The 18,424-nt window shown below is 40.6% G+C and overlaps 1 protein-coding gene across 1 annotated transcript in view; it reads left to right on the forward strand.

Annotated features, from left to right (window-relative positions):
* Nucleotides 1-5,212, forward strand: part of glra4a (glycine receptor, alpha 4a) — an 81,063-nt gene extending 75,851 nt beyond the window's left edge. Inside the window, exon 9 of the mRNA XM_033633722.2 lies at nucleotides 1,843-5,212. Coding sequence (XP_033489613.1) covers nucleotides 1,843-2,142 — 300 coding nt within the window. The 3' untranslated portion in view covers nucleotides 2,143-5,212. The remainder of the gene's footprint in view (nucleotides 1-1,842) is intronic.
* Nucleotides 5,213-18,424: the final 13,212 nt, after the last annotated feature.

The raw sequence follows: 18,424 nt of genomic DNA on the forward strand, positions 1-18,424 counted from the left end.
AATAAATAATAAATGTGGCAATTGCTAATCAACCCATATTAATTTCACCTCCAGTTAGGTCCCACCCATTTCTGTTTTAAACTCTGCCCATTCCAACTATAGATACATACATATTACAGTATCTAGTTGGCTGAACAGATACAGCTAATGATGTACTCCTTTAGCCTTAGTTATAAATTACGTATTGTCATGATTTTACTCTGTTTAATTCATATTTTCATACAAATAAGTGTATGGAAAAATAAGAATAATGTCCCTACCTGTTAGGTTAGGTTTAGGAAAAGAATTATGGTACTTAACATGATGACGTAACTTGACTTAACATTAGTACGTAACTTAAAGTGCTGTATGTAACTCTGGAGAAACATAGTTAATTGTTGGGTCTCATTCTCAGGTTGTCACTTACCAACACTTTGGGTTGGGAGTCCGACCAAACCACCAACCCAAAGCATCTGGAATGAGACTCAACAATCAGCTACCTTTCTCCAGAGTTACATACAGGTTTTTAAAATTACTTAGAATTGACTTTTGGTTTCACACAGGACACAAACCCTGGTCTCCAGGGTCAAAGCCCTATGTTTGTTTGATCTATCCCTCAACCCTAACGTCCTCCCTATGTGGACTTTGTCACTCTTAATAATATGTCTGACTTCTTTCTTTGCTCAAGTCATATGATGCACGACAGACTGCAGCGCATAGGTCAAGTGATCACAGTCTCCTAGCTCACGATCATGTGTGTTTTATACAAATAATGCATTACTTATTGTAGGTATAGGTTTGAGCAGTGAAAGAGAACAGCCTGACCAAAACAGCAAGAAAAATGTCATTTCATTAAAAATACAGTCACAACTTGAGAAACGGATTTAAAATGTGTTTTTGTTGTGCAGCAGATGAAATATATTTTTTCATCCAGATGGTTAGAGGAGTATAATGATTTTGAAAACACCTTTGTGTTGCTGGATGATGATATGAGTTTTTCAGACACCACCAGAGGTAAAGTCTCTCCCTTCTGGTGTCTTTATTTCGAGAGAAAAAAAAAATAGTAGACAACAACAAGAGACAAACAAGAGATCCTGTCTGAACTGTGCCATGAATTACATGTTTGTCAATTTCAGAGATAATTTTTCAAGTCAAGAACATTGCAGTTTGTTGTACGTCTCGTCTCGCACAATATCACCTACCCCAGCTAGCTAGTTAGCTCACTTATGTTCCACACAAATGTAACGCTGATGTGTTGTATCCAGTGCTCATGCGAGTATATCCCGTTACAAAACACAGAGGAATCGCTCAGAAAGAGGACGGTTATGATGTCACCTATGCAACTTGTGTGGTCGTTCTCATTAGGTATTTTCACTGCGAAGTTCTTGACCTGCAAATTATCTTTTAAACTGATAAACATGTAAAATAGCACAATTCAAACAGGATCAAAACTGTATTTGCTTCTTCCCATTGACTAACATCCCAAAATAAGGTCCCGTGGTGGTCCAACAGCAGGGAAGGGATATCACCTCTCTACTTCTTTATCAGAGAAACAAATGCTTACTGCTATGACTTGAATGGACTGTATGGTAACACATGAGAGGCACAAACTGGGGCTAGTACCTGTTTTACGCACAATCACTGACAAATCTACTGCATTTGAAAAGCTTCATCCCTGAAGTCAAAAATTCAGTTTAATTTTTCTGCGGATGTTTTCACTCTGTTGCACTCTGCTGCCCTTTTGTGCTGCTGCATCCCAAACGCATTTGGGAATCAGCCACTGAGAGGAAATGTAAAAGGCTGTGAGCTAATTCTTGTTGACAGCGAGAGGCCAATCTGTTTTCCCTATGCTTGACTCCACAGGAGGAGGAACTGGTGAGGGAGAGCCGCGGATTTTACTTCCGGGGTTACGGACTGGGTCACTGCCTGCAGAACAAGGATGGTACCACTGTGGAGGGGGCCACTGTGTTCACCCCGCCGCCTCCCCCTCCTCCGGTCACCATGTTTGACGGAGAGGTGCTTCACAAGCGTTTTGTGGACCGGGCCAAGCGCATTGACACCATATCCCGAGCCGTCTTTCCCTTGAGCTTCCTCATATTCAACATCTTCTACTGGATCACCTACAAAGTGCTGCGACACGAGGATATCCATGCAAATTTGTAAAAAACGCTCTCTGCCGACTCCAGTTGCTACGTTTTAGGTTTTTTTCTCTCAGAACCAAAACTGCCTGTCAGATCTACATTACAACGAGGAAATGTGTCAAGAGGCGTCTCTGCTTCTTAAAAACCATTGCTATAAAAACTTTGTGCTCAGGTGCGTCTTCAGGATCTCAGACCGAAGAGCGATTAAGCTGAAAGACGAGGTTAAGCTGTGTGGATTCAGGCTGGTGTTGTTTGTGAATGCCCTCTTGTGTCTGTCTTGGTTTGATTCGTGCGGATTACAACAGAGACAAAACACTGCTGGTTATTGGTGGGTTCGTGACCTTTGCTTGAGATGATGAGAGCTCAGAGAAGGCGATGTTGATTCTGGCTGGATGAGACAAACTGACTTGAATTTTGACACTGCGCATCTTTGAATGAATGTTTTTGAAAATTCAAAAGATTAAAAAAAAAGGTTTTTTTTTACACCTTTAGAGTATCTAATGGGTACCAATGGGTGCAGGGGAGGAATGGGTCTTTGATATTTATTATTATTCAGTAAGTGGTGATAATTCAATTAAGATTATATATATATATATAAAACAGTGTATAAAGTGTATAAAAGCTGTTCATTAAACTGCACAAAGCACAAATATGTATTTCCTTTTGTCTAAATTTAAATAAATTGTTATTCTGCCAGGAAAACAAATGATATGTTCCTCTTTAAGCTCAAGATTCAATTGATTACTTAAAAAAAAAAAAAAAAGCAGGAAATGCATTTTTTAAGTGCATAAGAAATTCAGTCACAGCATAAATGCATCACACACAGTTGCTTTTCTATTTTAGTCCTTAAATAGACCCCATCAGCTCCAAATCCAAGGAGGCAAGGAAAAACCTTCAAGGTGGAAATCAATACAATAAAGCAAACTGTAAATTCTGCAACTAAGTAATCCGTTCACATCAGTGGCTCTGGGTCTTTGTTTTTGTTTATTTATTTATTATGCCTGTAATTGTTAGCTGTGAACCCATACACTGAGATAATCAATCTAAGAGGAAGCTGGACAACTTTGCATAAGAGCTGCCATTTCTCTCCCAGTCTCAGGAGTGGCTTTGAAGGTGTGGAAACGCTGGGCTGCGGTGGGGGGGAGCATCACCAGCGAGGGAGGACGAATGGGTTTTTTAATGGGAAATCAGAGGGTTGTTTTATCAACTAATGAGTTTGAAAAGGGCTTGGTGTTCCACTGCTAATGACAATGAATTCAGAGAGGCAGCTGGAGCCTACTGTCCTTTTGTCGGCAATCCTAATCAACTCCTCTGTATTGTATGGTTCCCCAGGTAATGAAAAAGAGTGTGCGTGTATGTGTGTGTGTTTCCAAGCATGCATTTGTTGCTACTTTACCCTCTCTCCATTGTTATATTGATATAGATTTTCTAAATGTATCCAGTGTTCCATATTATCTTTTCAAATCACAGCCTTCTGAACTGAAATGAGGGAGTTCTCTTGCAGGTTTTTATAATGGGTCGACGGCACATGCTGCACGTCTTGCTGCACGGAGCGTAAAAAACGAGAGGAGCCGAAGATAGCTGATGGTTTGCAGAATAAGGACAGAATGGCTTGACATATTCACCAAAGTCCTTCCTACTGACAGCTTAAGTAGATTTATAAAAACAGAATGTGAGGGCATGCAAATGTCGAAAAGATTGGCTGTTGCTTGTCACTGCCGCTGCTCTCACTATCGCTGCTCTCACTATCGCTTAAGTCCCAGTTCTAAAAACAAACAACTCCAGAACTGAAAACCTTGGATTGGAGCCATTTTTTTCTTCAAGTCGATGATAAAAAGGACTAAGAATAGCTGCCATTTTGAATGTTAACACGCTACATACTCAAAAAACATCTTTGAAAATCAGTATGCAAATGTCAAAAACAATGACGATTGCACATCTCTTGCACTGCCTTTAAAATCATCAGACTCTTAAACACAAAAATGGTACTTTCTAATGAAACCAGTGGCTTTCTTATAGGTCAAAATTAATAAGGTTATAAAAATATACCATGTTGGATTTTCTTGAAAAACAGTTGTAGACTCATACAAAGGTAATCCCTCTCAATCATCCCCTAAGACCCACTCTCAGTGTGTGGTGGTGTATTTTTCTGCGGAGACTCTGCCCTCTGCCTGTATTTTCTTATTTTCTGGGTTCGGAACATTTATGGTGTGTACCTTCACAGTGCTCAGATGATGTAAGACTTTATAAAAAGATAGTCAGACTGTAAGCAGCAGGCATCCAAGAGAAACAACGACAAAATTAAAATGCAAATATAGTGAAGGGACACGCCAAACGAAAATGAGCCACTGACCCTGCCAGTGCCCCTCCTGCTTCTCTTTGCAGGGTGTCTGCAGGTAGAGATGGGTGGAGCCAGCGCCTTCATCATTTCTACCTGGGCGCAGCTGGGCCTAAGTTATTTAAGCCAGCTCCTCCTTCATCTACCCTTTGGTTTGCGTTCACAACACCACGCACACATTCCACATTACAAACAGATTTACAGACTACAGGTGAATTTATTATCTTTTTGGTTAAGTTTCGAATAAAAACTTTGTTAAAATTACTTGAATCTTGGTTGATCTCCCTCTTTATCAAGCTCACTGAGCCTGGGCTGTGACAATTAATGTGGTAAAAGTATACCATGCAGGAATTGTCGATTACTGTTGGTAAACAATATCTCCAGCAAATGTAAAAGCCAAGCCCAGGTTCACTTAAGTTTGCTTTTTTTTTCGCTCCTGTGTCCACAGTTTTCATATCTTCCTCTTGGATGTGTATTGCTTGAAGTTAGGCACCTGGTTGCTATACCATTTTATAATATCCCAACCTTACCAAACAGTCTCTGCAGATAAAAACACCATCACACACCTCTAGAGGATCATAAGTGATGACTGAGTGTGATTAGTTTTGTATGTTTCCATACAGTCTATGGTCTAGATAGTGTTTTTTAAGAAAATCTTACATATTATACCTCTCAGGCTTTATAAATCAGTTTTAACCCATTAATGTGATTTACCTTTGAGTGGCATGTCCTAATAAAATCCCATTTGGTGGCATTTATCCTGCTCCAGCACGGCTCTTTGTCTTATTATCTCTTTGGTTTATCATGATGACACCTCAAATGGATGTTTCCACCATTTATCATCTGATAAACTGCCTTGTTAATGACCTACTAACATTTATTTATTCATTTTTAATTATTTACTATGTTTATGTTATGTACCAATACACCAAAGCAACTTCCTTGTATGTGAACATCTACTTGGCAATAAACTGGACTCTAATTATAGCAACTAACCAGATGGCTTACTGGAAAGTGGGAAACACTTCAGTATTTATTAATGGATAAATTCTAACTGAATTATTTGAAGGCAGAAAGGATAAACAATCAGCGACAGGAAGTTTTTAAAGCCTGGCAACACAAAAGTCGCTCTTTTAAATGTATTTTAACTTATCTATCATAAGAAAAAAAAAAAAAACTAATAATATAAAGAGGTTAAAATTGTAAATCCTTTATTAGAACATGGCACCACAAAAACGTAGATTCAAAATAAGGGTTGCAGCAAATAATCGTTTCATGATTGATGATTAATCAAAATTAAATCTATTAAATGTCAGAAAATTGTGAAAAATGCCCATAAATTCATTCAGTTCATTATAGTTTAATTACATACATATAAACACTATAAATGACGCTACAATAAAATGATCCCAGACCCAACACAAAGAAGCGGTATCACTGGTGGCAACATCACCTTAGTATCTACTCTCCTTTCACTATAACTCACTGATATTGTTTCAATCACGATGACAAAAACAGCACATTTGTGGCAACATAAAAAGCTTTTCCAAATCCACAAACCCTGACTGACGCACAAAAAATAGGCACACGATTTCAGATAACATTACGCTCCATCACCTCTGGCAGAAAACAGCGTGTCCCCTCACAATGTGTAATATTTCAAGGACACAGGAAGACTGATGGATTCCAATATTGTGGGATCTTCACGTGGCTGACTAGATCCACATGCTAACTTTCATTATGCACAGAATCCCAAGAGTGTGATGACTTGAACAAATGCACTCCCACAACCCTCAACTGGTCTCCTGTCACAAGGCACCGAAAAGAAAACCACAGCGATCAAACTGTCTAATCTATGAAAGCAATCTTTCAATGGAAGGATGGACCCAAATGAGAACATTAAATATTCATTGTTCCACAGGTTTTACACACCTCTGACGCTATGTGTTGTGTGCAGCTGGGTATTTGAAGACTTCCTCTGAGGAATGCCTCAGATTGTGTATAAATGAACATACAATGAGCAGGAGAGGAAAGAATGCACATTTGATGTAGCTGCTGGTCGTCATGTCCATGGTGTGCCCTTGCCGTCTCCCTCAGGGGTAATCAACATGCTCTCCCCCTCCTCATTTCAGCTGAATGTCAGTGGTGCCAGAGCTTAAACTGATGTGTGAGCTTTGAGGGAGCAGCCTAACACCTGCAATCAATACCGCTGTCCCTTAGAGCCTCCAGCTCCTTACCCTTTCATGGCCATAAAAACAGAAACACATACGCAGACACAAATATAATACTCCTATGTGTGGGATTTTCACACTCCATGAAATTTTACAGCAGCAGTTAGTTGTATGAGCTGTTATCTTTCAGTGGTGGGCTTTTCTCCTTAGTTGCTTTTAAAGATTTTTTTATTATCATTTAATAAAGGAAAACAATTCCTAATTACTTATTTCTCTCATGGAAAATGTCCTTTAATATCTTGAATGAAGGCAGACGCTTATTATTACAGTAACTGTTATGTGGTTATGTTTTGTTAAACTATCTTTTAAAGGAACAGTGTGTAACGTTTAGAGAGATTTAGTGGCATCTAGTGGTGAGAACCGCATACTGCAACCAGCTGAAACCTCTTCTGGTTATAATTACTTCAGTATTCATTGTTCAGGAGGTTTTTACCAGGAGCCGAATTATCCACAGAGGACTCTTCAGCACCTGCTAATGTGCAACACATTATCACTTTGACCTTGTCACATATCAACCATTGGTTGTGGACTTTCCACGTTGATATATGATGTGCAAGTTACCCTAAGTGCATTGGTTGTTCGTGTTCTGGGACGTTGTGTAGACTTCAGCCTGTTACATGCATTGTCTCCTTTCAAAATAGACAAAAATGCCAGTATAGCAACAGGAATTGAATTGACATTTTTTCCTAACACATGGGGTTGGGTTTAGACTCTCCTGGGTGAAAGTCGGTGTTTGTTGGACCCATCCACCATCCCTCCAACCCACCCCACTCAGACTTTACTTTCATTCTCATCCCGCTGCGTTTCCCCCTGACACCACCAAGTGCTGTTAAACCATATGGGCGACTGTCTGTGTGTCATGCCGACGTGAAAGAACGGCTTTGTTCGTCAGTGTCTGATGCCACAAGTCACTGCCAATGAAGAGCCCTACATCCAGGAGGTTTTTACCAGGAGCCAAATTATCCACAGAGATTTCCTTCTCTCCAAAACAAACAGACCAGGGGTCTCATTTATCAACATTGCATACACACAAAATGAGGCCTGAAAGAGGTGTACACCACTTCCCACACAAAAGCTGTGATGTATTAAAACAGACTTGATGGGGGAAACTTTGACCCATGCTTAAGGGCATTTTGGAGATGGGAAATTGGGGATAAAGATGGTGAGGTGGAAGCCTGGTTGTAGAAATTGTATTTTTTGGTACATACCATTTTTGGCTTTTGTTTGCATGTACATTTCTAGTATGGATTCTATGTATTGTTTTATAAATTAGACTTCAGGTTATTTAAACCAGTAAAACACCAAATTAAACAGTTTAACATTAAAAAAACAAACAAACAAACAAACAAAAAACGTTTTACCAACACTGCTCATTGTGGAGTGGCTGCTAACTATGGTAGCCGATGTCAAAACTCTAATGGTCCTATCTAGAGCCAGTGTTTGGTTTGTCTGTTCTGGGCTGTTGCAGAAACATGGCGATGCAACATGCCGATCTCCGTAGACGAGGACCCACTCCCTATGTAGATATAAATAGCTCATTCTAAGGTTTAAAAAAAAAACAAAAAAACCCCACAACTCTTATTTTCAGGCGATTATACACTAAAGAAAACCTACTTATTATATTATATTCCATTTCTGCCAATATATCCCCCAAAATCCTACATACTGGACGTTTAACAACAGGTTAACATTTAGGGCAGGGGACATTTTACAGTGAAAATATTATAATTGTAGTGATGTATAATCAAATCTGTAGTACCAAACATCAGAGACATCCCTGCATCTCTATGAAGTCGTGTAGCCTCACAAACAGCATGCTAGATGAAGAAACAGCAGCCAGCAGGGGAAATATTGGTTTCTTTTGACAGTGATGTATTAATGAGACAACGCTACACATGTCACCTTTAAATATACGAGCGTAAACAGAGGAAACTGCTTGCTCCGTGCAGCATTATGGATGTAAACCTTGTGAATGTCACCCAGATTGTGCAAAACAGATATCCTTGCACTATTAATGTACCTTTTTTCCTGTGTGGGTGGTTTAATCTATATGCCCTGTCCATCCAGTGCTTTATGATCAAACTCAGGACAGGACACACTTGGAAAAGTCTGTGTTGGTTTCATTTCCAGTAGGATTTACTGTATATTAGTGTTTTAAAAGGGTATTTACATTGTTTTTTTCCCCATTGAAAATATAATTAAAAGAGAGATGATCTGTACACAACACTTTTACCTACTCAGATATAAATGAATATAAAAGAGACAGGTAGAAGGTAAAAGATTATACCTCTCCTAAAACCTCAAGGCAAGACAAACAGAATCACATTAATCACTGTACACATACAGTATTCACCACAAAGTGTTAGGTATGGGTTTTCAGGTCAGTATCTACATAAATCACTTGTCTTATTAAAATCTAATCACAGTTTATATCATGCCAGGAGCAGCACATAAATCCCCGAGCGAAAATTTCACCCAGAAATCTTGGCAGTGTGACCGTGTTGTCTGTAAGCTAACCATAACTCTTATGAATTATTTTCTGTCCTGTTTCTTTCTGCAGACTTATATTTACATTAGCGTACATAGGACTACTTATATTGGTCCCGTGTTTTAGTATTCTTAGCCATTTTTCAAACGGCAGTGGCAGCATTTGCATTTGAACACACGGTTGCAGCTTAAGGTACACATTAGCCTCATGTTCAATGAAACTGCTGCACACTCAGCCCCAAAAATATATAATGTCACAAGTCTGATGTTGGTAATAAATACTGAGCAGAGCAATGATAAACTGTAAACAGTGTGGGAGAGCAATGCTGGAGTTTGTAACCAAGGTAATGGCACATAGCTGGAGTATGACTTCATCTCTAAAACACAATGTAGAGTGATTTCTATTCGCCATCTGCAAATTTCCAGGGGAAAGATAAACAAAAGTAAACTATGACCCAGAAGTCCAACAAAGCCTGCCAGAAGGGACCACTGAAACAGAAAACACATGGTAGAATTCAGCATGCAGGTGAGACAGTAACAGAGCATAGGCAAAAATTAAGTGTGATTGAACCTCAAGACACACATTGCTTCCAAAATGGATGACACAACGCTCCGCCATTAAAAGGGATACAAAGCAACCCCTTTATCCGACACGGTAAAAGCTTTATAAACTAATTTCTTACCTAAAGGGAGCTCAGTAATACATTGCTGTGGATGGGGGCAGCAGCAAACAATATTTTAGCCACATAAACAAAATCACCAGTTTATTTATTCAGTTATTGTTCATTTTTGTAACTGCGTAGCCTGTTAGGGGTCGCAGGTGTGCTGGAGCCTATCCCAGCTGACAGTGGGCAACAGACAGGGTACACCCTGGACAGGTCACCAGACTAACACAGGGCTGACACATAGAGACAGACAACCATTCACACCTACGGACAATTTAGTGTCACCAATTAACCTGCAGGTCTTTGGACTGTGAGAGGAAGCTGGAGTACCCAGAAAAAGTCGACGTTGTCACTGGCAGAACATGCAAACTCCACTCCAAAGGGCTCCCCCACCCCAGGTTCCAACCAGCAACCCTCTTGCTGTGAGGCATCAATGCTAACCACTGCACCACACCAGTTTAAGTGAAGGCTTTATTTAGAATATTTTCACCCCTTTACCTTTTCGTCAGACAGCCCTTTCCTTTGGCACTAGATTTCTATTCTATTCCTACACACTGTATTACAACGATACATCTTTGTTTGAGCAATCTTTTTCTGAAAATTAAGTTGAATCAAGTTAAACAGCTGATCTGCGGCGTAATACAGAATGTTGCAAAATTGCACTTATGTGTAGACAGGCATGCCAGCCATTAGGAATTAGTAGTAGTGAAAATATTCAGAATATAGCCTACATTTAAACTGATATGGATTTTTGCAGGTGGGCCTTTTTTTTTTTAGGTGGCTAAAATATGCTTTGTATTTTCATTGCCACTCCTGTCTGCTTCTCCAAATTGGGGACATGCCAACCACCATCCACTGTAGGTAACACACTGACTAAGTACCTCATACAACCCACTTCAAAAAATCTGAATCATCCCTTCAAGCAGATCCAAAGTGCTGCTGTTACTGGATGTTTTATGATTACATAATGATGCCTATTGTATAGGAAAACAATGTGCAAGTCAAATCTGTTTTTCTCATTCCCCAATTTACTTTCACTGCCAAACAGTCCCTTTGGCACTTCATGCCATGTGATATGTGCACAACAGTTTCCCCTGACCTTTACCTCATCTGTTTGAGCCACTGGTCTCAACACTGGTGGCTGAAAATCCCAGATAATGGATGGCACTTTGAGATAATGAAGAAACAATATTGTGTAACCACATCCCTGAAGGTGACTGCAGCGTGTTGAGAAAGGTGTAGACAGGATGTTGTGGTGATGGTGAGAAAGGCAGAGGCCATCAACGAAGATTTCTGCTGTTCTTGCAGCTAGAGCAGCAGTTTTACATCAGATTTATTCTCTGAATTCGAGCTCTGTTGACACTTTTACACATGCAATAGCACACCCCTTACAGAGCTGCTTTTAACATCATCCAGACAGCCAATGGACGGACAAACGTAAGCAAAGATGATGCAGAGGAGGGTTGACAAGTTGCTCTCTGGCCACTTCCTTTGCATGAGTCAAGCAGGTTGATGCACCAGTGTGATCATTCCTCAAAGACAGTCAGATAGACGCCCAGGCTGTTTGGTTTCTAACTCAAATCCTATCTAGAAATTTCATGTTTTTCCTTTTTGTCTTTTGTGAATAATGAAAACAAAAAACATGCATCTTCAAAAGGGCATGCTTTCGAGAACACAGCAGGGGAAAACCTACATTTCAAGCAGCACTGGAGAACTCATCCTTGTGTATACTTATACACAAAATCCTATGTGGATTCATTTCCAGTAATCCCTCACTGCGCCTCTACATTTCTGTAATTCCAACATCTGAGAGAAGCCCTACAGCTGGGAAGACAGCAGCTCGGGGGTTTACGTGGATAATGGTTATAGACGTATATGCACACTACATTTCCTTTGTGAGAAAACAGGAGAAACAAGGAATTAGTCCCTGCGCAATCCCTCTGTAGAGAGAAAAGGCAGCAGTCGGAATTATGTCAAACCATTTTTTAAAAGTCCCTCGCTTTATGGGATATTCTGAATTTCTTCGGGAGAGCTGAAGTCTGAAGATTGAATTAGGTATGACAGCAATTCTTCGGGTAAGATGCCATTAAATTTGTAAGAGCTTCCTTCTAGTGCAACACAGTGGATGTAAAGTCATTTGTACAAGGCACAAAATATTTAGTGGCCTAGATTTAAGTACAGTGACAAATTAAACACCTGTACCGTGCCTTTAAGACACAGAGTTTTCAGAGACATGCTGTGCGTTCAATACCCATACTACCATACAATTAAGTATGCCAGAGACAGAGCTAGTACGTCCCAATACATAGCATGCCTAACGCAGTATACCAAAAATACCAGGATGTCCTACTGCATCCAATTAAATTTTGTATTATGAAGGCCAGTGTACTTTTCTGGCTATTCTGACCCACAGTCCTCTGCGCAGTGTAAGATATGTCATATCAATGATGCCACAAACAGATGACAGCTCACTGACAGATGCCACAATGATGGATGACAGCGCATTCAAGTGACTGATGAGTGGACTATATCGTAATAATAGAAATAGGAATTGTTTCAGTGAACAAAAAAAAAAAAAAAATCAAAGATAACAAACAGCAACAGGACATAACTATGAAAATAACAATGACAGAGAGATGCTAATGTAGTTTTACTTTTGTGAATATAATGTTAAAATCTACAATGTGTGCAGTCACTTCTTAAAAGTTAAAACTACATAACATGAGCAGAGCTCTCAGGGTTGACCTCGGTCTCTGGTGAGCTCATTTGATGGCATTTTGTTTTATTTCCACGGTATCGTTAAGCAAGAGGGTCAAAGTTCAAGGCAGTGTTGAGACGAAGGATTTTATCCCAATTGTATACATGCTCCAAACAACAGTACATACATTGTAAGGGCAGCTGCAGTACATACTGATAGTAGAAAGACAAAACATGAGATTGGGAATGCAGGGTTGGTTCAATACACAAGAGAGCTACAGGGAGCTCGGGCCCCTGAAAAAGGCATGAGCTCCCCAGGAAGATTCATTTTAAAAATTTAGGGGAAGCTCTAAAATATTGTTTTGTTTCTGTATAAATTTATATCTTCCTGTATGTTCAGGCTCCTGAAATGAAAAATAGGAAAAGTTATTTTGTTTTGTTTTCCACAAGACAAACATTTTAGACTGTGGGCATGTTTGTAATTGTCATGGGGAGCAACCTACGTCTGGTCTGTTTAACAAACACACATACCACTGCCGTCCAGTGTGCGCTGGCATTTGTTTTTGTTTCTCTGCAGAGAGAGATAAAGAAAACAGTCTATTTACACCCGGGCGACAGTTATCAAGCTACAGCTATTTGGCTATTTCCATCCATCCCTATGACATGTTATGGATCCCACTGTGCTGTGATTGGCTAGGACTTGTCATTTTGATGCGTTAAAGGGCCAGTGTGTAAAATGGGTTGAAAACAGTGACATCAGTGGCCAAATTCTAGATTGCAGGGCTCACTCGCTCACCCGTCCCGTCGGGTAAATGACGGTGGCCTCGTAGAGACAAAAAGCCTTGCGCACAAGTTTTTCAGGAGTAGGTCTATCTAGCAACGAAGTGAATATTTATTTAGAAATCTAAACCATGTTACGATATTGTAATGAATCCCTCATGAGCAGGAGACCAGAGGAGCGTTCGGGAAAAAGGCAGTTTATTTGAGCACTCCAAAAACTCCGGTAACACTCCAGGGGGTAAAAGACTCCATCTCAAACTCTGACTCTTCTAGCGTAACAGATACACTTCATACACACATACTCGTTTACCATTCCGAGTGGGGACCCCCCTCCCCTCTCTGCTCCACCAATCTCCAGCCCGCACACTGACTGACAGCGTAGCGTAACAGAGCTCAGCTGTTTATTTAGCCTAGCGATATCTCCAGACTATAGTAGCTGCAATGGACGACTTTGAACACGATTTTGAAGAGTTTCTTGTAGCGGACACAGACCCAGAGCCATACCTGTTTGAGCCGGAGCATACAGATGAGGAACTCCATGTGTTTGATGCTGAGCGGGCGAGAAGAGAAGCTGAATGCACAGAATGGGATTCGGTGCTACTGCTGCCATCGTTGGGGAGATATATCATCAGGAGGAAAAGCGCCGCAGAGAGTGCATCACAAGGAGTGAAGTTGCGTCTTCTTTTCCTCGCAGATGACAGTTCGGGTTCATTCTCTCCTGTCGTGTGGTAAGTGTGGTCCATTCGCAAACTTTATAACTAAAAAAACTTTTCACTACTCTCTATCGACGAACTACTAACACTCTCTGCTGTTTCCTCCTCCTTCTTCCTTCCTTCCGCTGTCTTCGTTGGTTCATTTATACACGCGCAACGCGTTCTCTGGCTGGCTGGATTGTCCGCTCGGTCTGCCGTACATACATGGTGGCGCAAGATGGCGACCTCTCTAAAGCAAGGCCCTTGCTATATATATATACAGTACAGGCCAAAAGTTTGGACACACCTTCTCATTCAATGCGTTTTCTTTATTTTCATGACTATTTACATTGTAGATTCTCACTGAAGGCATCAAAACTATGAATGAACACATGTGGAGTTATGTACTTAACAAAAAAAGGTGAAATAACTGAAAACATGTTTTATATTCTAGTTTCTTCAAAATAGCCACCCTTTGCTCTGATTACTGCTTTGCACACTCTTGGCATTCTCTCCATGAGCTTCAAGAGGTAGTCACCTGAAATGGTTTCCACTTCACAGGTGTGCCTTATCAGGGTTAATTAGTGGAATTTCTTGCTTTATCAATGGGGTTGGGACCATCAGTTGTGTTGTGCAGAAGTCAGGTTAATACACAGCCGACAGCCCTATTGGACAACTGCTAAAATTCATATTATGGCAAGAACCAATCAGCTAACTAAAGAAAAACGAGTGGCCATCATTACTTTAAGAAATGAAGGTCAGTCAGTCTGGAAAATTGCAAAAACTTTAAATGTGTCCCCAAGTGGAGTCGCAAAAACCATCAAGCGCTACAACGAAACTGGCACACATGAGGACCGACCCAGGAAAGGAAGACCAAGAGTCACCTCTGCTTCTGAGGATAAGTTCATCCGAGTCACCAGCCTCAGAAATCGCAAGTTAACAGCAGCTCAGATCAGAGACCAGATGAATGTCACACAGAGTTCTAGCAGCAGACCCATCTCTAGAACAACTGTTAAGAGGAGACTGCGCGAATCAGGCCTTCATGGTCAAATAGCTGCTAGGAAACCACTGCTAAGGAGAGGCAACAAGCAGAAGAGATTTGTTTGGGCCAAAAAACACAAGGAATGGACATTAGACCAGTGGAAATCTGTGCTTTGGTCTGATGAGTCCAAATTTGAGATCTTTGGTTCCAACCGCCATGTCTTTGTGAGACGCAGAAAAGGTGAACGGATGGATTCCACATGCCTGGTTCCCACTGTGAAGCATGGAGGAGGAGGTGTGATGGTGTGGGGGTGTTTTGCTGGTGACACTGTTGGGGATTTATTCAAAATTGAAGGCACACTGAACCAGCATGGCTACCACAGCATCCTGCAGCGACATGCCATCCCATCCGGTTTGCGTTTAGTTGGACGATCATTTACTTTTCAACGGGACAATGACCCCAAACACACCTCCAGGCTGTGTAAGGGCTATTTGACCAAGAAGGAGAGTGATGGAGTGCTGCGGCAGATGACCTGGCCTCCACAGTCACCGGACCTGAACCCAATCGAGATGGTTTGGGGTGAGCTGGACCGCAGAGTGAAGGCAAAGGGGCCAACAAGTGTTAAACACCTCTGGGAACTCCTTCAAGACTGTTGGAAAACCATTTCAGGTGACTACCTCTTGAAGCTCATGGAGAGAATGCCAAGAGTGTGCAAAGCAGTAATCAGAGCAAAGGGTGGCTATTTTGAAGAAACTAGAATATAAAACATGTTTTCAGTTATTTCACCTTTTTTTGTTAAGTACATAACTCCACATGTGTTCATTCATAGTTTTGATGCCTTCAGTGAGAATCTACAATGTAAATAGTCATGAAAATAAAGAAAACGCATTGAATGAGAAGGTGTGTCCAAACTTTTGGCCTGTACTGTATATATATATATATATATAAAAGCATAATTATAAGGCTACGAAAACCAAACAAATTTTATTTTATCGCGATTATACACTTGTATAAACATATTAATGGGTAGAATATTCAGATTCAGATTCAGATTGACAATAAACCATGCCAAATATTACACACTGGCCCTTTAAGGTCGGGAGTGGTTAGGATTGGGCTGACACTAGCCAATCTTGGATATTCTCGAGGATTTAATTCACAAGAAAAAAACCTTACAAATGCGGTATGTCAGGTGACGTAGTGTAACCGGTAGACTCTAGTGTTGTCTGCGTTGTGTTGATATAAAAAGAGGCCCAGACCGTGGACATCTTTGGAGGCAATCTGTGTTTATTTCTGACAGCAAGTGGCAAAAACAACATCCTTACAAGCTCAAGCCCATCTCCCATGGAAACAGCAAAGGAGGCCATGTTACATTCAATCAAGCACAATCAAACACAGAAAACACACCGGACAGCAAGTGGCAAAAACAAAAACCTCCGTCAAACACAAGCATACAAATTCGAGCCCCCACACAAATTAAGTGACAAAGGAATATGTTAGCATAAAATGAACTTATAAACATAGCTTAAAAACACGGATATTACTACAAGAGCAATGAGACGTCCGTCTCCCATGGAGCTAAACAGCAAAGGGGAGAGGCAAGGTGGGAGACACCCCTTTATAGGTGTGGTACCACCAAAGGTGAACGTACAGTAGGGGTACAGAAACTGTGTATGAAATGTTCCACATATTGAGTACGGAGGTCTAAGTGTGTCAGGTAATAACGACTGAAACAAATTTTGTGTAATTATAAGGCTTAATATTACAAATGTACATTTGACTTTGTTATACATATTACTGCTGTTTAGAACATGGCAATCTTAAATACTTGATTATGATTGGTCAATCAACAAAATTCTGTGGTGTTTATTTCTTGAGGTATCACCGCTGCTCTGCTGCTTCATTGCTAGGGACGCCATAGCAACGGCCTTAGACTGAGGAGCATCAAAATCAGTTAACGTTAGTCCACACAGGCCAAATGGGATCGGAGTGGCAAAATGCAGCATTTTCAGGACATCACTTTTAACATTTTTGAAGAGGACAAAACGCTTGATGTGTGTTTTCAGGTACAGCAAATGGCGTGGTGGAAGGAGAGGAAGAAAAAACAATCAACATCAACGTCCCAAAAGAGCTGCCATTCTCCCTCTCTCACTTCACAATAAACCAAAACGTCCAGTTCAATATTAATTATCATTAGGCTGCCGTTGCCATGGATACAGAGTACAGACACATTTCTTTTTGCGAGTTTTGAATCAATAAAACATACTTTAATCATTATTTTGTGTCACATCACTGAATGTTTTAGTGGTAGGCCTAAGCCATGTTCTAAGCGGGATAATGTATAGTGAGCTCCATCAGATGCAATAGTGAAATGCAACTTTCACATTAATGCATACACACATGCTGCAGTACATGTACGCTTACTTTCGCAGATTTAAGTGCATAGAACTCCTTGCAATGAAGTATTTTTACATTGTGACACTGGTACTTAACTAAAAGGATCTGAATTCTCTTCCACCATTTACATAAAGCACTTCAGTATTATTATTTCTCCTCCCTGAACCTTCTTTCCTTCACTTCATCCCACCTCTCCTCCTCGTCCAGACTAACTGCAGTGAAAAAGTCTTCAGGTAAGTAGCCGTGGGCTTAAGGACTGACGTGGAAAAGGAGATGTGTCTGGATGAGTGGGCATGTTTGTTGGCTTGCTGACTTCCTCAACACTGTGTCCATTCCTCATCCACCCTGCTCGCAGGCTCTTGCTGCTTTTTAAGTAAACAGGGGATTTTCTCTACCTCCTTTTCTGCCCTGTCCATCAGACACGACTCACACTACGGTTAATGCCCAAGAGAGCACGGGAGGGAGACAGCTCGAAGCCTTTTTCCTCTACTGCTCTGACACTGATTCAGTGCCGGAGGTTGGCTGGGAGAGGTGAGCCAAGAGGGAAAATAATTATTTCCATGGGAGACGAAGCATGTATGTGCACATAGCGCGTGCATGTGTGTAGTTGAAACAGCTAAATGTCTCTTTGGCTTCTTACCAAAGACAGAAAATAAAGACCAAAAGAGATAAACATATTCTTTCACTGCTCCCAAAGAGTGACCATCACTTTCATTACTTTGACATTTTGGTTCTTTGATTATGTTGGAAATGTTTCAAATTTATTATTTTTGCAGGAAGGCAAAAACACAGCAAGTATCCAAAGAAATATTGGTTAGATGTTCCTTCTTCTTCTTAGTTTTGAAGATCACTTGTGTTAGCCCATTTGTGATACTGCAAGAAAATATTTATTACAAGAAACTGAGAAAAGAAAAATTCTCCTGTGGGCCTCTTTCTCCTGTGGTCATGAGCTTGGCTGATGCAACTCGTCAATTCTTCAACTCAAAAAAGCTCTTACCCCTGTGCTGAGTTCGCTCTCTCAGCAGTGCATCAGAT

This window comes from Epinephelus lanceolatus, chromosome 7, assembly GCF_041903045.1.
Source record: "Epinephelus lanceolatus isolate andai-2023 chromosome 7, ASM4190304v1, whole genome shotgun sequence".
In the NCBI taxonomy this organism is placed as follows: Eukaryota; Metazoa; Chordata; class Actinopteri; order Perciformes; family Serranidae; genus Epinephelus; species Epinephelus lanceolatus.